Genomic DNA, 17,502 nt, shown 5'->3' with positions numbered 1-17,502 from the left:
AATTTTCTTGACATTCAAAATTTCTTCATAATGCATATTACATCCCGCGCCAATATGTTATAGGGTCTCACATTTTCCATACAGTTCGTTTATAGACCTTATTATTAGTTATAAAAGGAATACGCTCTCTCTCTCTCTCTCTCTCTCTCTCTCTCTCTCTCTCTCTCTCTCTCTCTCTCTCTCTCTCTCTCTGTATTTTGTTTTTAATTCAGTTGTATCTTCATATTTTTTTTTTAAATTATTAAAAAATTCTATATATCATTATTCAATGTTTCGGTTATGGGAATAGTAACGCATCGGAAGGAAATCACTTGATTTGCCTCTCGCCTTCCGCCAGAAATATGACGTCATCAGACTTTTTTCTTAAATTTACGGTAAGTTGTACTAATCTTATAACTAATGATACAGACCACTAAAACACTTGATATCGTTACTGGGTGTTTCGATGATGGGAATGCTGTAATAAGATTACTCGGTAACAATGAAAGGAAATCATTCGGTTTGTCAGCGCGCTTCCGCCAGATACATGACGTCACAAGTCACGTGACGTACAGTAATCTCTACGAAGAATGACTTGCAATATATGTAAATTAATTTTCTTTGTTTCTCACAAGAAATGAAAAGAAAATACTAACTTAACAAACAAAAGTATTTTATTTTTATAATGTTAAAGGAAATATATTATTTTCAAGAAAATATTTGCCCTAATAGTATATTTTCTTTAGATAAACATCGATCCATTATCAGAGATTAAAAAAGTAGCGTACAGTCAAATTTATGCTACGTAGTACTCATGACAACCGATACAGACCCTCAAAATACTTTGTATCGTTATTTAATATTTCGATAATGGAAATACTAATATTAATCGTTAGCCTTTTGGAAGGAAATCACTGTATTGGCCGGAAGCTTTCTGCCGGTGATGTGACGTCACCAGACATAATATGAACTCGACAGATATTAAAACTTTTCTTAATATATTTTTAACTGAGAATAGATACTGAATATTAACAATAAAAGAAAATAATAATTTACCAAGATAAATCAGTTTATATGTATAGAAGAAAATAGATTATTTTCAAGGAAATATTCGTCCTATTTCCGATAAACTTGTGACGTCATCACCCTGAAAAAATGGTCGTAAAGTCGAATAGTCGTATGTCGCATAGGTCGTAAGTCGAGCAATACCTGTATATCCTAAATTAACTGTATATCAAATTTCAATATATACAAAACATACAATGACTTAACTACATCACTTATGAAACAAGTGTGTTTGTTTGCTACCGGAGTCTTAAAAGTCTAAACTTAATATGATAATCTTACTATCTATAAAGTGCATACATATTTCATTAGAAGTGTCTATTTGATACTCCTCATCTTCCTCTTCACTTGAATTTGACATGATTGTATGGATTATCACAATTCTCTAATTGTCATTGTCCTCAGGCAGGTGTACATGGTAATCCATACATCCTACAACTAAACCATGGTGATCGGCAGGCAGATTACAATGTATTATATTCAACAGATTAAGATGTATTCATATCTGACATAATTGGTGTTAACTTAGTATCCTCTATCTTCCAAATCCAGTTCAACACATCCATGTCACTCTTTCCCATTCCACACCAATATCTGGTAATAACCTCTGAGAGAGTGAAATTTGGTGGAAGACTGTTGGGGGTAGATGTTCCGCTGTTTCAAAAGATTTTGAGGGCACAATTTTCTTGGATAGGGTACTATTGCACAAAGATGTCAGTGACTCTGCATCCTTCCCACCAAATAGTACAGCCATTACCTTGGCTTCAATGAGTTCATTTACTTTTTTTCTTGGTTTAGAGTGAAGAATGGATCAGCTCAAGATTGCAACACAGAATTACATTTGACTAACGTTTGAAATGCAGTCCTTTTTCGTACACCAAAGATGCGCGATGTACTATCACATCCAGTAAAAGCATTGATGATAAGCAGCTGATAGCCTGATTTATTTCTTAGGCCTGACTTAAGACAGTTGATGTGGTACGGTGTTGTGGTAGTTAATTTATCTGACCTGAAATAAAGGTCCCTGCTATTCATTTGTGATTAATGGAAGGACTAGAATTAAGAGGTCTGTGTCTTCTCAAATTAATTTACTGGTATGGAATTGTGATGCTTCAACTACAGCCTTAGTAATATCTGTATCAGTATTATCAGATGAGTTGACAACACATCCTCTTTTCCTAAGTTTATCACTGATTAAATCAATTAAGGGGACCATCCGCTATGGTGTTTTGACAAAACTTTCAGAAATCGAAAATTGTTTTATTGTTTCTATGTATACAGAAACATATTGTACATGCTCTGCAGAAGTTTAAGCCAATTATTTTTTACAAATAATGTAGATAAAGCGGTCTTTGAATTACCTTTACTGTGTTGTCTGCATGACTGAGTTTGACAGAATCGTCTTTGTGTGTTTATTTTTGCATATGTACAGCAACTTTTTCACTTACATTTTAAAATCTTGCACGTCTGGTAGAGATGGGAGGCATTGATAGAGGGTAGGTGAACGCAATCTACAAAATACGAAAAGAACAGCCAGAGGTTCCAAAGACGTATAGAAGTTACGTTGCATGTGTGTTTATTTACTTGCATTTCGTATGTACAGTGTGTTTTCACAATGTCCTCGTGAACTTTGTAGCAAGGCCAATGTTACCCAAGATCAAAGAAAGAACAAAAGGTAAGCAGAGAGCAACAAAAAACAACCATAAAGAGAGGAAAACATGAAATAGAGTACAAAGCAGGAACATTCTAGCTAAAACTCTGGCAACAATGAGAGGCCGCTGGCAACTCTTGACATCCTTACTTCAAGTGTTTAAATGCCTCGTTTAGGGAGCCTTCATCTAGGAATAAACAATAAAAGGTCAAAGTAAGGTTATTGTAATAATGTTATCTTGATTATTTAAAGAAAAAAACAAAAATTTATAGAAAGTCTTTTGGAGCCCATAATTCAAAACCATACTTATTCACACTTAGGTACATTTTTCTCACTTATTTATTGTTTGATTTTAGAGAGAAAGATATAATTGAAAAGAGGAATAAAATTCTCACAATAATGTGTAACAGAATTTTGTATTTTCATTTTTCTCTTTTTCATGATTATTTTACATCTTGGCAAAGAAAATTAAGAAAAAATTCATTAAAAAAAGAAGAAAAAGGAAATTTGAAAATCTGTCACACAGAATTATTCTATTTATAAAGAAGTGTGCTGGTATAATTTTCAATACAATTGGTGTCATATTATTGGAGAAAAAATGTACCTAAAATTTTTTATAAAAATCATTTTTGCTAATAAATCAAAAATATTTTGATCAAATGACTAGAAATTTTTATATGATGAAGGTATTACATATGTCTAAAACATATATAGAAATTGTGTATTTTGAATTATTAGAAAAAAAATGGAGGACATAGCAGACGGTCCCCTTAAGGCTTGCATGTTTATATATCACAACAAAAACTCTTCCCTCCTGCAAGAGAACAAAGTCTCTGCTGTAACACTAACAACAGGGTGAACTTTTTGCCCTAGACATTTTTGGTGAGCGTTGTCCTTGATTGATGGACCTCCATTATAGCCATCAAAAACTACTGTTACTACCCCATAATTTTGAATGGGGAAACCTGCTTATGACTGCTATTACGCCATAGCTATCCTCCTTCTTCTGGGGTACTCGATGTAGTAGGAACTATCCATGAAGGACATAGTAATCTGTCTGAGGAATGGGTTGAGGTGGATCTAAACCTGCTTTTTTCAAATGGTCTGAGATAGCGTGGTGAGGTGGGGTTTATCTGGTATACGAAATACTTTTCTAATCTCGAAAAGAGCTGGAGAGAATGAGCTAAGCTCATGGCCTGAATGAGCTGGGGTTTATTTGGCTTATGAAATACTTTTCCAATCTCGAAAAGAGCTGGATTGAATGAACTAAGCTCATATCTTAAGACATCTTCCAGTGATGACTCACATGTTTTTGCCACCACCAATAATCTGAAATAATAGGGCATTATCAATAGTTTGATTTGGTGCCTCCTTAGGGCATACACTGTCAGTTGTTCCTCTTCATTAGCTTCAAGATAAGAGCGCATTTTCAAAAAGGCCTGATCTTTGTCTATATTTTGGGATCGTCCTGATTTTCTTTGGTTTGTATTTGGCTCCACCATAAACGTATGGGGAATATCATGCCCAGATCGAAAGTTTCTATTAAAGGAGTGGTGATATACACAGTCGGCTGCATGAAAGTCACAACCATAGTACTGTACTCAATTCAACCTTTCACCGTTACACTCGTGTCATCCGAACGGTCGCTATAACACTGCAATGTTGTTATAACAAAATTATGTCTTAACGAAACTGAAATCCGAGGCATTAAATGTAACTTTAGTTCCACAGAAAAGACAATCGGGTTTGCTATCGAATGATCCAGTGTCTGCCAACGTACTTCTTTTGAGCAATGGTTTACTTTGGTTCTTGTTTAATGAATTTTATGTCGTGGGGTTATCCCAGCCTGATTCCCCTCCAAAGAAGAGAAAAAACCACTGAAGGAGATTTGCCCAACCTTTTACTGGAGAGAGAAAAAAACCCTGAAGGAGAACTACCCAGCCACTTCATTGAAGGGGACTCTCCTTCCAAGCAGTAACCTCCCCCTTCCATCCTCTCCACATCCATTCCTGTATGCCATCGAACCGCTGCTCAAAGGTATATACAGTAAATGGTTTAAAATTGTTTTATAGGATTTTCTGACCAATTTCGTACACATTTAAATAATTATTGTTGTTTAGGTACACATTTTATTGATATTTTGGGCATTTTGGAATGCGTAGGAACGTATGAAAATAAACACCATTATTTCTTAATGGAAAAAAGGTTTCGGTACTCGTACAAATCGGTGGTCTAACACTGATCCCGAACGGATTATGGTCGAGTACCGAGGTATTACTGTATATATATATATGCCACGTGGGTTAACCAAGCAAATACATTATGATTTATCTGCCTGGTTGAAACCTGATGGATCCAGTATTATATGCCCTAGAGTTAAACAGATTTTCAGCGCAAGTGTCCTTTATTGCATGGGCCATGGACCTCCTTGTATAACCACACCATTGGTGTAAGAGGTGTAAGGAACGTAAATTTTAGCTACCTTCAAGGTCTAAGTTCAGGAATCCCGTTGGAACAGGGACTTCATCCCACCTAGGGATGCATCTCATTTGAAAAGGACAAGGTTTGTATTTGTACTGGAACAAATGGAAGATATAGGGATATTTTGTATTTTTCCTAACTATAAACCTGAGTCCTATACTCGTACTTTCCCACCATCACCAACCCCTTAGAAATTTCCAGCAGCAATCAAAGTGACAACTCAGTGAGCAAGCATGGGGCTGGGCTTTCTCGGTCTCAGCTGGTAATCTCCTGCCAACTGTTATTATTATTATTATTATTATTATTATTATTATTATTATTATTATCATCATCCAAGCTACAACCCTAGTTGGAAAAGCAAGATGCTATAAGCCCAGGGGCTCCAACAGGGAAAAATAGCCCAGTGAGGAAAGGAAATAAGGAAATAAATAAATGAAGAGAACAAATTAACAATAAATCATTCTAAAATAAGTAACAACGTCAAAACAGATATGTCATATATAAACTATTAACAACATCAACAACAAATATGTCATAAATAAACTATAAAAAGACTCATGTCCGCCTGGTCAACAAAAAAGCATTTGCTCCAACTTTGAACTTTTGAAGTTCTACTGATTCAACCACCCGATTAGGAAGATCATTCCACAACTTGGTCACAGCTGGAATAAAACTTCTAGAATACTGCGTAGTATTGAGCCTCGTGATGGAGAAGGCCTGGCTACTAGAATTAACTGCCTACCTAGTATTACGAACAGGATAGAATTGTCCAGGGAGATCTGAATGTAAAGGATGGTCAGAGTTATGAAAAATCTTATGCAACATGCATAATGAACTAATTGAACGACGGTGCCAGAGATTAAAATCTAGATCAGGAATAAGAAATTTAATAGACCGTAAGTTTCTGTCCAACAAATTAAGATGAGAATCAGCAGCTGAACACCAGACAGGAGAACAATACTCAAAACAAGGTAGAATGAAAGAATTAAAACACTTCTTCAGAATAGATTGATCACCGAAAATCTTGAAAGACTCTCTCAATAAGCCTATTTTTTGTGCAATTGAAGAAGACACAGACCTTATATGTTTCTCAAAAGTAAACTTACTGTCGAGAATCACACCTAAAATTTTGAAAGAGTCATACATATTTAAAGAAACATTATCAATACTGAGATCCAGATGTTGAGGAGCCACCGTCCTTGACCTACCTACAATCATACTTTGAGTTTTATTAGGATTCAACTTCATACCCCATAATTTGCACCATGCACTAATTCTAGCTAAATCTATATTAAGGTATTCACCAACCCTAGATCTACATTCAGGGGATGGAATTGATGCAAAGAGTAGCATCATCTGCATATGCATCAAGCTTGTTTTCTAGGCCAAACCACATGTCATGTGTATATAGTATGAAAAGTAATGGGCCAAGAACACTACCCTGTGGAACACCGGATATCACATTCCTATAATCACTATGGTGCCCATCAACAACAACTCTTTGAGATATATTACTTAAAAAATCAATAATAATGCTAAGAAATGACCCGCCAACTCCCAACTGTTTCAGTTTGAAAACAAGGGCCTCATGATTAACACGGTCAAAGGCAGCACTAAAATCAAGGCCAATCATACGAACTTCCCGACCACAATCAAGGGATTTCTGTACAGCATTGGAGATTGTAAGAAGGGCATCACATGCTCCAAGGCCTTTACGAAAACCAAATTGCAAACTAGGGAGTAGATGATTACCTTCAGCAAACCTATTAAGACGTTTTGCCAGAAGACGTTCAAAAACTTTAGATATGGGAGTTATGGAAATTGGGCGGTAATCAGTGGGACTTGAGCTACCACAAACACATTTACATAGAGGAGTAACATTACCAATTCTCCAACTAGTACCAAAAGCTCCTCTTCTTGCTAACTTGCGCAAAATAACAGATAACTTTGGAGCTAAGAAATCTGCTGTCTTTATAAAAAACAAAGGAAAAATACCATTTGGGTCTACACCTCCATAAGCATCAAGGTCCACCAACAGAGCTTTAATCTCACGAGATCGAAAAGCTAAACTAGTTAGTTTAGCCTCAGGAAAACAGGAATGAGGAAGTTTTAAGTTTTTCATTACTTTGTTTACTGTCAAAAACATCAGCCAAAAGGGTTGCCTTTTTCTTTGGACAGTGAGTGACTGAGCCATCTGGTTTAAGTAAAGGAGGAACTGTTGCATCTACACCAATGAGTGCAGACATCTCGTTATAAAATCTTAACTGCTGTATTCCAGCTACGCTTTTATTTTCTCCTATGTAAAGGACTTGAGTTTGTTTAGTTGAGAAAAATAAAAATCATCTCCAAATTACAGTACCTGTAGTCATATTTATTGATAGTAACATTAATGCACAAGTTCATTAAAACAGAAACTTATCTCTTTTTCTTTTGCAATGATGTCTGTCCAAACATTAACACTACTCTTTTTTTCCAGTCTTTAGAATGGCAAATATTAGGTATATTGAACGAGTCGTTAGTTGCATCGTGCAAAGAAAATCTAGATTCTGCCGAGAAAGAGCTTTTTAATGGATGTGCTGCAGATGTCAAGCTCTTCCTTGCAAATGAACCATTTAAGGAATTTGAAGCTTCAATGTATTTTAATAGATATCTACAGTGGAAATCACTAGAAAGGTATGTACATAATATCCAGACATGTCAACAACGTACAGCTGCTTAGACGCTCCATTTGCCATCATTACTGTTTAGCTCCTAAAACTTAACTTCTATATTTCTATAAAAATTGGAGTAAAATAATTATAACCACTCAAGGTATATTGTTAATCCAGAAAAGAATTGAAATACTGTATCAAATGGTTAACATCTTCCATAAGGACATAATGTGGTTTAAAGGTTCTGAATGTTGCTCTTTTCTGGGGAAATGTTTGGGCATTTGTGCCGTTGGTATTAAAATCATATTAATCTCCATACAGGTGTATTTCTTCTCAGGTTATATTACTCTTCTATCTGATCTGCTTTACATTTTTTCTAACTTTTAATTTCTTTTCCTTGGTCTTCACTGTGTTCCAATGCGGAGGTCTTCTTGATTTTTCCTAATAATGTTGCCTACAAATTTGCATTATATATACAGGTAAGGCTTGACTTATGACCTATGCGACTTATGACAATTCGACTTTACGACGATATTTTTCAGGGTGATGACGTCACAAGTCTATCGGAATAGGACGAATATTTCCTTGAAAATAATCTTTGTTCCGACACGGATACAAACCTTCGCTATTTATTAGGGTATTACTTTCGGCAACGCTGAAAACCAGCCAAGACAATTTTAGTGAGGGATAATTGCCCCATCCGCTAGTTAGCGGGAGGGGGTTGGGGTAGACTAGCTACCCCGCTCACTCACACCTGTCGGTTGAGTAACCACTTTTACTTTTGGCTCGGTATAGTGTAGACGTGCCGTCTCTCTCTCTCCCGTTAAACAAACTGCCTTGACTTTATTACTTTTTCTTCTTCTTTTGTGTGTGTCGGTGTGTGTATGGTTATTGTCCCGCTATGCGGACATGTCCAGGGATTGAGGGCCGCCGCTGCGGCACCTTCATGTCGTCCTTGGAGACAGACCCACATCTTTTATGCCCGGCTTGCCGGGGAACTTAGTGTTCGCGGGACAACACCTATTCCGAGTGTAGGGAGTGGCCTGCCTCCCAGTGGGAGATGTTTGCGCGTAAGAAGAAGAAGAAGTCTAAATGTGAATCTTCGCTTTCGGGGTCTTCCTTGAAATCGAAGAAATCGCGGGCTTCTACTTCCTCTACACCCAAATCTCTGCCCGAAACTAATCCTCGACCAGGCCCTTCCGGGGTACGGTTGAGCAGTAGCGTAGGGCTTGTGACTCCAGATCAACCCTGTCGGATAGACGAGGATAGCGGCTCCCCTAGTGAGTCGGCTCCTCTTCCCCCCAGGGAGCGCCTGTTCTTTTCCAGACCTTGGGTCTGCTTCCGACGCCGAGGAGTAAGCTAACCCACCAGCGGCGGAGGCAGGGCTCTCTCCAAGGCGAGCTTCTCCTTTGGGGGAATATATCTCGTTTGCGAGAGAAGGTTGCCTCTGTGCATCGGCGATCTCCTTACGCTTTAGGTTCTTCTCCAGGAGCGGAAAGAGAACCTTGTTATAAGCGTAGTTCTCCTTCGCGCGAACTTTCCTCCCCTGCCGAGGATTATCTGTTGATCTAAATCAGTCTCCCCCTCGGGCGGAGCCTGTTGTACGTTCCTCTCCGGAGGTTCGTAGAGTGGAGGGGTGGGTAACCCCTCTCCACCCCGGGCGTTCTCCTCCTCGGGCTGTGAGGAGACGTCTTTTGAACCTGCTGGTTCTCCTCACTTTGACCCTTCGGAGTCTCGTGCTGATCACCCTTTGGGCTGGCGTGATTGTGAGCCTTCGGGCTCTCGTCATGTTGATCCTGTGGGTTCTCATGACAACAGGAGTCCTTCAGGTCTCCGTCGCGCTGAACCTTCAGGCTCTCGCGACTTGAAACCTTTGGGTTTCTGTTACGCTGAACCCTCGGGTTCTCGTAACGACGGTAACCTTGAACCTCCGGGTTCTCGTACCGTCAGTCACGCTGATCCTTCGGGATCTTGTGACAGAGGAACCTCGATTCCTCGTTACGCTGACCCATCGGGGTCTCGTAACCTCAGTTACGCTGGACCCTTGGGCTCTCGTAACTCTAGTTGTGCTAACACTTCGGTGTTTCGTGACAGAGAAACTCCGGTTTCTCGTTGCGCTGTTCCTTTGGGTTCGCGCAACACAGTTCACGCTGAACTTTTGGGTTCTCGTGACCAGAGTCATTCTTTTTATGACAAAGAGTTTTTAAACTCTCGTTGTGTTGATCGTTCGCGCTCACACAACACAGGCTATTGTGAACCTTCGGGTGAGCGTAGCAGTGAGTTCTCTCAACAACCTGAGAGCTCTCACGTGCACGACCAAGTTGGCGCGCACGACCGACTTGGCGCGCACGACCGTCTTGGCGCGCGCAAACAAAATGGCGATCATGGCGCGCGGGTTCATCCTAGGGCACGCCATATTATTATTATTATTATTACTAGCCAAGCTACAGCCCTAGTTGGAAAAGCAAGATGCTATAAGCCCAAGGTCTCCAACAGGGAAAAATAGCTCTGTGAGGAAAGGAAATAAGGAAATGAATAAATGATGTGAATAAATTAACAATATATCATTCTACAAACAGTAACAGCGTCAAAACAGGTATGTCCTGTATAAACTATTAACCACGTCAAAAACAGATATGTCATTTATAAACAATAAAATGACTCGTGTCAGCCTGGTCAATATAAAAACATTTGCTCCTACTTTGAACTTCTGAAGTTCTACTGATTCAACTACCCGATTAGGAAGATCATTCTACAACTTGGTAACAGCTGGAATAAAACTTCTAGAATACTTTGTAGTATTGAGCGTCATAATGGAGAAGGCCTGGCTATTAGAATTAACTGCCTGGCTAGTATTACGAACAGGATAGAATTGTCCAGGGAGATCTGAATGTAAAGGATGGTCAGCGTTATGAAAAATCTTATGCAACATGCATAATGAATTAATTGAACGACGGTGCCAAAGATTAATATCTAGATCAGGAATAAGAAATTTAATAGACCGTAAGTTTCTGTCCAACAAATTAAGATGAGAATCAGCAGCTGAACACAAGAAGGAGAACAAAACTCAAAACAAGGTAGAATGAAAGAATTAAAACACTTCTTCAGAATAGATTGATCACCGAAAATCTTGAAAAACTTTCTCAATAAGCCAATTTTTTTTGCAATTAAAGAAGACACAGACCTAATGTGTTTCTCAAAAGTAAATTTGCTGTCGAGAATCACACCTAAAATTTTAAAAGTCATACAAATTTAAAGAAACATTATCAATATTGAGATCTTGAAGTTGAGGAGCCACCGTCCTTGACCTACTTACAATCATACTTTGAGTTTTATTAGGATTCAACTTCATACCCCATAATTTGCACCATGCACTAATTTTATCTAAATCTCTATTAAGGGATTCACCAAGCCCAGATCTACATTCAGGGGATGGAATTGATGCAAAGAGAGTAGCATCATCTGCATATGCAACAAGCTTGTTTTCTAGGCCAAACCACATGTCTTGTGTATATAGTATGAAAAGTAATGGGCCAAGAACACTACCCTGTGGAACACCGGATGCATGAACATCCTATTGCTCGCCATGTGCGCGAACATCCTGTTGCAAACAACACACTGCGCGCCATGCGCGCGAGCAACCTTCATGCACTCCAGGAGCGTGAAAAAGGTTCGCGCAATCGGGAAAGGCGCGCGCACGAGCTCCCTTCCGCCTACCAATAGTTTGGCGCAAGAGCACATGACCACCTTGGCGCTCACAATCAATCTCTCGAGCCCCTTGGGCCTTAACAGCGGAGCCCAGACCTTATTCCTAAGGGTAAGCCTGTGCCTATCTTGCCTGTAGGGAATCCTCCATCAGACAAGAGGGTTAGAAAACCTGCCCAGGTTCCTAAACCCAGGGAGCAGTCCTTTCCTAAGGACCTTCCCCCTAGTTCCTCAGGAGCCCTGTATTCAATGTAATGCACCAAGCCATGAAGGGAGTCATTCCCCTCTCCCAGTCCTTAGGTGATACACCTAGGATTCCCTTATCGTCTCCTCTCTTCCCAGGGTCCTCTCCTCCCTCCGATCCTAGGAGGAGGTCAGAAGTTTTCGCACAGGTGGGCCCCTCAGGCAAGGGGAGACGATCATCCCCTCGCAAAAGACCTCTGGAGGAGATTAGGCATAAACCTCAGGGTAGCCCCTTGCAGTTCAAGATGCCACAGGCCAGGCCTAATGGGGAAAGGAAAAGGATTTGTCCTTCGCCCCCCAAGGAGGATAGGGTTACTTACTATGGAGACTCCTTCCCTTCTTTACCGGTCGAAATAGCGTCTAAGGAAGCACGACCTGCGACCGGACGGGATTCATCCCGTACGGCAGTGGACTTACATTCAACCCGTAAGCCGACGGAGTCCTCTAGGCCCTTGGGGACAGAGGCCCCACGGCCTCGTAGGAGGGAACCGAAGGATTTGTTCACCATCCCCAAATCCTCGGCCAGGCTTCCTTCCTCACTGCTTCCCAGGCAGCCGGGAGCAAGCACCTCCGCGGTAGTCTCCCTATCCCCAGTCTATATAGTTGACAATTTTGACCCAGGCCTGGTTCTTATGGATGAGAGCTTGGACCTGGAAGGGCAGAGCGATCTCGAGGACGACGCTCTGCCAGGAGCCTCTAGCCCTAAGCTTACAGGGGATGAGAGAAAGGAGTCGGAACACGCCTTCTGGCAGGTCCTAGTCTGCATCCGTTCCATCAATGGACTTCCAGATCCATCGGCAGCCCCTCTAGATAGAAAAGAGACGGTCCTTGACCAGTTCTATGGCACTCAGAAACCTCATAAGACCAGTGCAGCTTTGCCCTGGTCAAAGGGGTTGAAGAGTGCCAAACAGAAGGCTGTTTCCCAGGCAACTGGGTCCACCTCTTCACTCCGCTCCAACTCGTCCTCCAAGCTCTTACCTCCTCCGTATATGTTTCAGAGGAGGTACTACGAGATCCTCGGGGAATCTCTTCCAACGCTGCCTCTCGACCACTCTATAGAGGCATTCTCGAATGCCACCCCCTTCGAGAAACTTATGGGACTTCCTGTCTCCTTTTTGGCGTCTGAAATCCTAGACCAGGAAAAGGTGGCGAAGTACGCCATGCAGGCTACTTCGTGGCTGGATTTCTGGTTAGGATCCTTAGGACAACTGATGCGGTCTAAAGACCAGTCTTGGGAGTCCTCTAGGAAGTCTTTGGAGACTTTCCTATTGTCTGGCACTCGGGCCATCGAGTTCCTCTCCCATCAGGTAGTGAACCTTTGGGCCATCACTATCCTGAAAAGGAGAGATGCCGTCATAGGCAAGCTCTATAGACATCTCCCTCAGGCCGAAGTAGCGAGTCTGAGAAATGCAGGGTAAAAAGGGTGCAAAGCAGGCCTTTCACAGCAAAATTCCTTCCGTGGAGGAAAGGGTAAGAAGGGATCTGGCCGAGGCCGGTCCCAATAAGACTGGCAATCCTCCCATTTGCCCACCTGTGGGGGGATGCCTGCAAAGCCGCTGGCAGAGGTGGCTTCACTACAGGGCCGAACCCTGGACGGTTGAGGTGATTCGTTCAGGGTATCGTATCCCGTACACGCTCTCTCTCTCTCCACTGACTCGAGTGCCGATTCCATTGAACTCCTGTGCGAAGGGATCCGCACAGGAGTTTGCCCTCAGGGCAGAAGTCCAGTCGATGTTGGAGAAGGACGCTCTCCAGGAAGTCCTCGACGGGTCCCCAGGCTTCTACAGTCGACTCTTTCTTGTGAAAAAGGCATCTGGAGGCTGGAGACCAGTCATCGACCTCTCGGTCCTGAACAGGTTTGTCGAACAGACACCTTTCAGGATGGAGACGGCCGACACAGTCAGACAAGCGACAAGACCCCAGGACTTCATGTGCACTCTAGATCTGAAGGACGCATACTTCCAGGTCCCAATTCACCCGTCTTCCAGGAAGTAACTGAGATTCATGCTCAATCGGAAGCATTACCAGTTCAGGGTGTTTTGTTTCGGTCTTTCCACAGCACCCCAGGTATTCACGAGAATATTCGACCTAGTATCATCTTGGGTCACAGAGTCGGCATCCGTCTCCTAAGATACTTGGACGACTGGCTGATTCTGGCAGACTCGGAGGCGGCCCTTCTCCGCCACTGAGACGAGCTTCTAAGGTTTTGCCAGGATCTGGGGATTGTGGTAAACCTCGAGAAGTCTCAACTGGTCCCCTCTCAAGAACTGGTATACCTAGGCATGCGATTAGACACCCTAGGGCACAAAGCGTATCCATCAGATGAAAGGATCCAGAGACTGAGGGAGATAGCACAGGTCTTCCTCAGTCGGGAAGAGCTCCCGGCGCAGTCTTGGCTTCGCCTTCTCGGTCACCTCTCTTCCCTGACCCGACTGGTCCCCAATAGTCGTCTCAGGATGAGATCCCTCCAGTGGCGACTAAAATCCCAGTGGAACCAGCACTCCGATTCCTGGGATCACCTAGTCCGCATAGGGCTAGAGGAACAGTCGGACCTCAGGTGTTGGCTGGGGGAGCCGAACCTCTGCAAAGGGGTCGATCTATTCTTTTCTCCCCCGGAATTGATGCTCTTTTCGGATGCATCAAAAGAAGGGTGAGGGGCTCACGTGCTGCACCATTACATCTCCGGCCAATGGTCCGAATCAGAAAGGTACCAGCACATAAATCTCTTAGAGATGAGGGCAGCTTTACTGGCCCTCAAAGAGTGCCACCAGGTCCTGGCGGGGAACTCCACGGTAGTAGCTTATCTAAGCAAACAGGGCGGTACCTTTTCGCAGCAGCTGTGCCATCTTGCAGTAGAGATACTCAGATGGGCAGAGGACAACTCCGTGACTCTATCAGCTCGCTTCATTCCGGGCAAGCGGAATGTGCTAGCAGACAAGCTGAGCAGAGCGACTCAGATAGTTGGCACCGAGTGGTCTTTGAATCTTCTGATAGCCAACAAAGTCCTGACTTTGTGGGGTTCCCCGATTGTGGATCTGTTCGCAACTTCCTTGAATTTCAGGCTCCTGTTGTACTGCTCCCCAGTCCCGGATCCCCAAGCTCTTTGGCAAGATGCTTTTCAACAACGGTGGATAGACCTGGATGCTTACGTGTTTCCCCCGTTCTGTCTGATGAGAAAAGTCCTCAACCAGGTACGAGCAAGCAACAACTTGCAAATGACCCTCATAGCTCCGCTATGGCATCACGCAGAATGGTTCCCGGACCTTCTGTGTCTCCTCATGGAGATCCCGAGAGAGCTTCCTCCACAGCACGACCTCCTCAAACAACCACATGCCAACATCTTCCACTGATCCGTAGCCTCGCTTTGACTTCACGCCTGGAGACTATCCAGCACCTCCTCACACGGAGAGGCTTTTCGCAACCGGTTGCGAAAAGAATGGCTGGACACCTCAGGAGATCCACAGAGGCAGTCCTCAGGTCTCTGAAGGGCTTCCCCTATGAACCACTATACCAGGCCTCAGATCGCCACCTCACGTAGAAGACGGTGTTCCTGCTCACTCTGGCTTCGGCCAAGAGAGTCAGCGAACTTTATGGTCTATCTGCTGATGTCTCCCACTCTAGGAGATGGGGGGAAGTAATCCTCAATTACGTCCCTGAGTTTGTAGCTAAGACTCAAAATCCGGGTGTGCCGGAGTCCAGGTTCGGCCCATTTTGGATAGAGAGTCTTTGTTCTGTAACCGAAGATCCAGACCAACTGTTACTATGTCCAGTGAGGAGTCTGAGGTGTTACTTGAAAAGAACAGCAAAAGCTCGCCCCCGGGGTACGAGCACTTTTTGTCAGCACGGGGAAGGTCACGAGGAATACCATTTCCTCCTGGATAAGGAAAGTAATCGAATACGCTCTATATCCAAATCCTCCTCTGTCCAACTGACCCAGAGCTCATGTCGTCAGAGGCATTGCAACGTCTCTGACGTTCAAGAAGAATTTTTCTGTGGCACAGGTATTGCAAGCGAGCGTGTGGAAGCGTCAGACGACCTTCACAGCCCACTACCTGAAAGACATAACCCACAGGAGCATGGAAACCTTCTCCATTGGTCCTGTGGTGGCTGCACTACAAGTGATCTAATGCCTCAGGTTCCTTGATGGACAAGTAGCAGAGGGTTGAGGGCTGAGGTTACCCGGGTTAGTCTAGGGTGAATGAAAAGAATGTCTGGCTCACTTCTTTCTTTCTCCGTCTCCTCTCCTGGGGAAATAGCTCCGCAAGACCGAAGCATAGCTGACCTCACCCCTCTGCAGGTAAGAATAATTTCCCTTTTGCATCCTGGGTATGAATGGATACTTTGTTACGTCACCAATACCTCTTGAGGGAGGGTATTGGATATGTCTTAGAATCCTCGAGTTCCTACGTGAAGACAAGCCACGAGTCTCTCTCTCTCACAAGCTTCTGCAGGCCGCTATCAGTGAGTTACCTTGTAACTTCTTTGATTTTAGCGAGGGTAGGGTTCCCTCTACTATCAATCACAGATCGAAATAGAGAGGACCCCTGGTCAAGACCAAGGCCAGTTGGTAAGGACTTGGTCCCTCCTAAAAGTAAGTCACCCTAATAAAGCGCGAAGGTTTGTATCTGTGTCGGAACAAATAACAAATTTGGAAATAATTTGTATTTTTCCTAACATACAAACCTGGACCTATTTATACAAATTGGCCCGCCACCCCTGTCCCCCTAGAAGTCCTGCCAGAAAGCAAAAGTGGTTACTCAACCGACAGGTGTGAGTGAGCGGGGTAGCTAGTCTACCCCAACCCCCTCCCGCTAACTAGCGGATGGGGTAATTATCCCTCACTAAAATTGTCCTGGCTGGTTTTCAGCATTGCCGAAAGTAATACCCTAATAAAAAGCTGCAGGTTTGTATGTTAGGAAAAATACAAATTATTTCCAAATTTGTTATATTTTCTTGTATAAAAACAATCTAATTTATCTTGTTAAATTATTATTTTCTTTTATTGTTAATATTCAGTATCCATTTTCAGTAAAAAATACATTAAGAAAAGTTTTGATATCTGTCGAGTTCATAATGTCACTTCACCGGTGGAAAGCGACCGGGCAATACTGTGATTTCCTTCCAATAGGCTAACGATTAGTGTTAGTATTCCCTTTATCGAAATATTAAGTAACGATACAAAGTATTTTGTGGGTCTGTACCGGTTGTCATGAGTACTACGTAGCGTAAATTTGACTGTACGCTAGTTTTATTAAATCACTGATAATAGATCGATGTTTATCTAAAGAAAACAGGACAAATATTTTCTTGAAAATAATATATTTCCTTTTACATTATAAAATTGAAATACTTTTGCTTTGTAAGTTAGTATTTCTTTTTAAATTCTTGCAAGAAAAAAGGAAATAAATTTACATATTTTACAAGTCATTCTTCGTAGAGGTTACGTCACGTGTCTTGTGACGTTATGTATCTGGCGGAAGCGCGCTGACAAACCGATTGGTTTCCTTTCATCGTGTTACCGAGTAATCTTATTACAGCATTCCCATCATCGAAACACCGAGTAACGATATCAAGTGTTTTAGTGGTCTGTATCATTAGTTATGAGATTAGTACAACTTACCGTAAATTTAAGAAAAAAAGTCTGATGACGTCATATTTCCTTCCGATGCGTTACTATTCCCATAATCAAAACATCAAATAATGATATAAAGATTTTTTAATAATTTT

General features: G+C 42.2%; 1 protein-coding gene across 3 annotated transcripts in view; it reads left to right on the top strand.

The window, feature by feature from the left end:
• Gprk2 (G protein-coupled receptor kinase 2) overlaps positions 1 to 17,502 on the top strand; it is a 180,357-nt gene that overhangs the window by 41,833 nt on the left and 121,022 nt on the right. For all 3 annotated transcript variants that reach the window (XM_068370488.1, XM_068370489.1, XM_068370486.1), the window contains exon 5: positions 7,653 to 7,849. In XM_068370488.1, coding sequence (XP_068226589.1) covers positions 7,653 to 7,849 — 197 coding nt within the window. The remainder of the gene's footprint in view (positions 1 to 7,652; positions 7,850 to 17,502) is intronic.

The sequence above is a fragment of the Palaemon carinicauda genome, chromosome 3 (assembly GCF_036898095.1).
Source record: "Palaemon carinicauda isolate YSFRI2023 chromosome 3, ASM3689809v2, whole genome shotgun sequence".
Lineage (NCBI taxonomy): Eukaryota > Metazoa > Arthropoda > Malacostraca > Decapoda > Palaemonidae > Palaemon > Palaemon carinicauda.
Note: the sequence above shows the minus strand (reverse complement) of the source record. Positions and strands in the feature narration are given on the sequence as shown.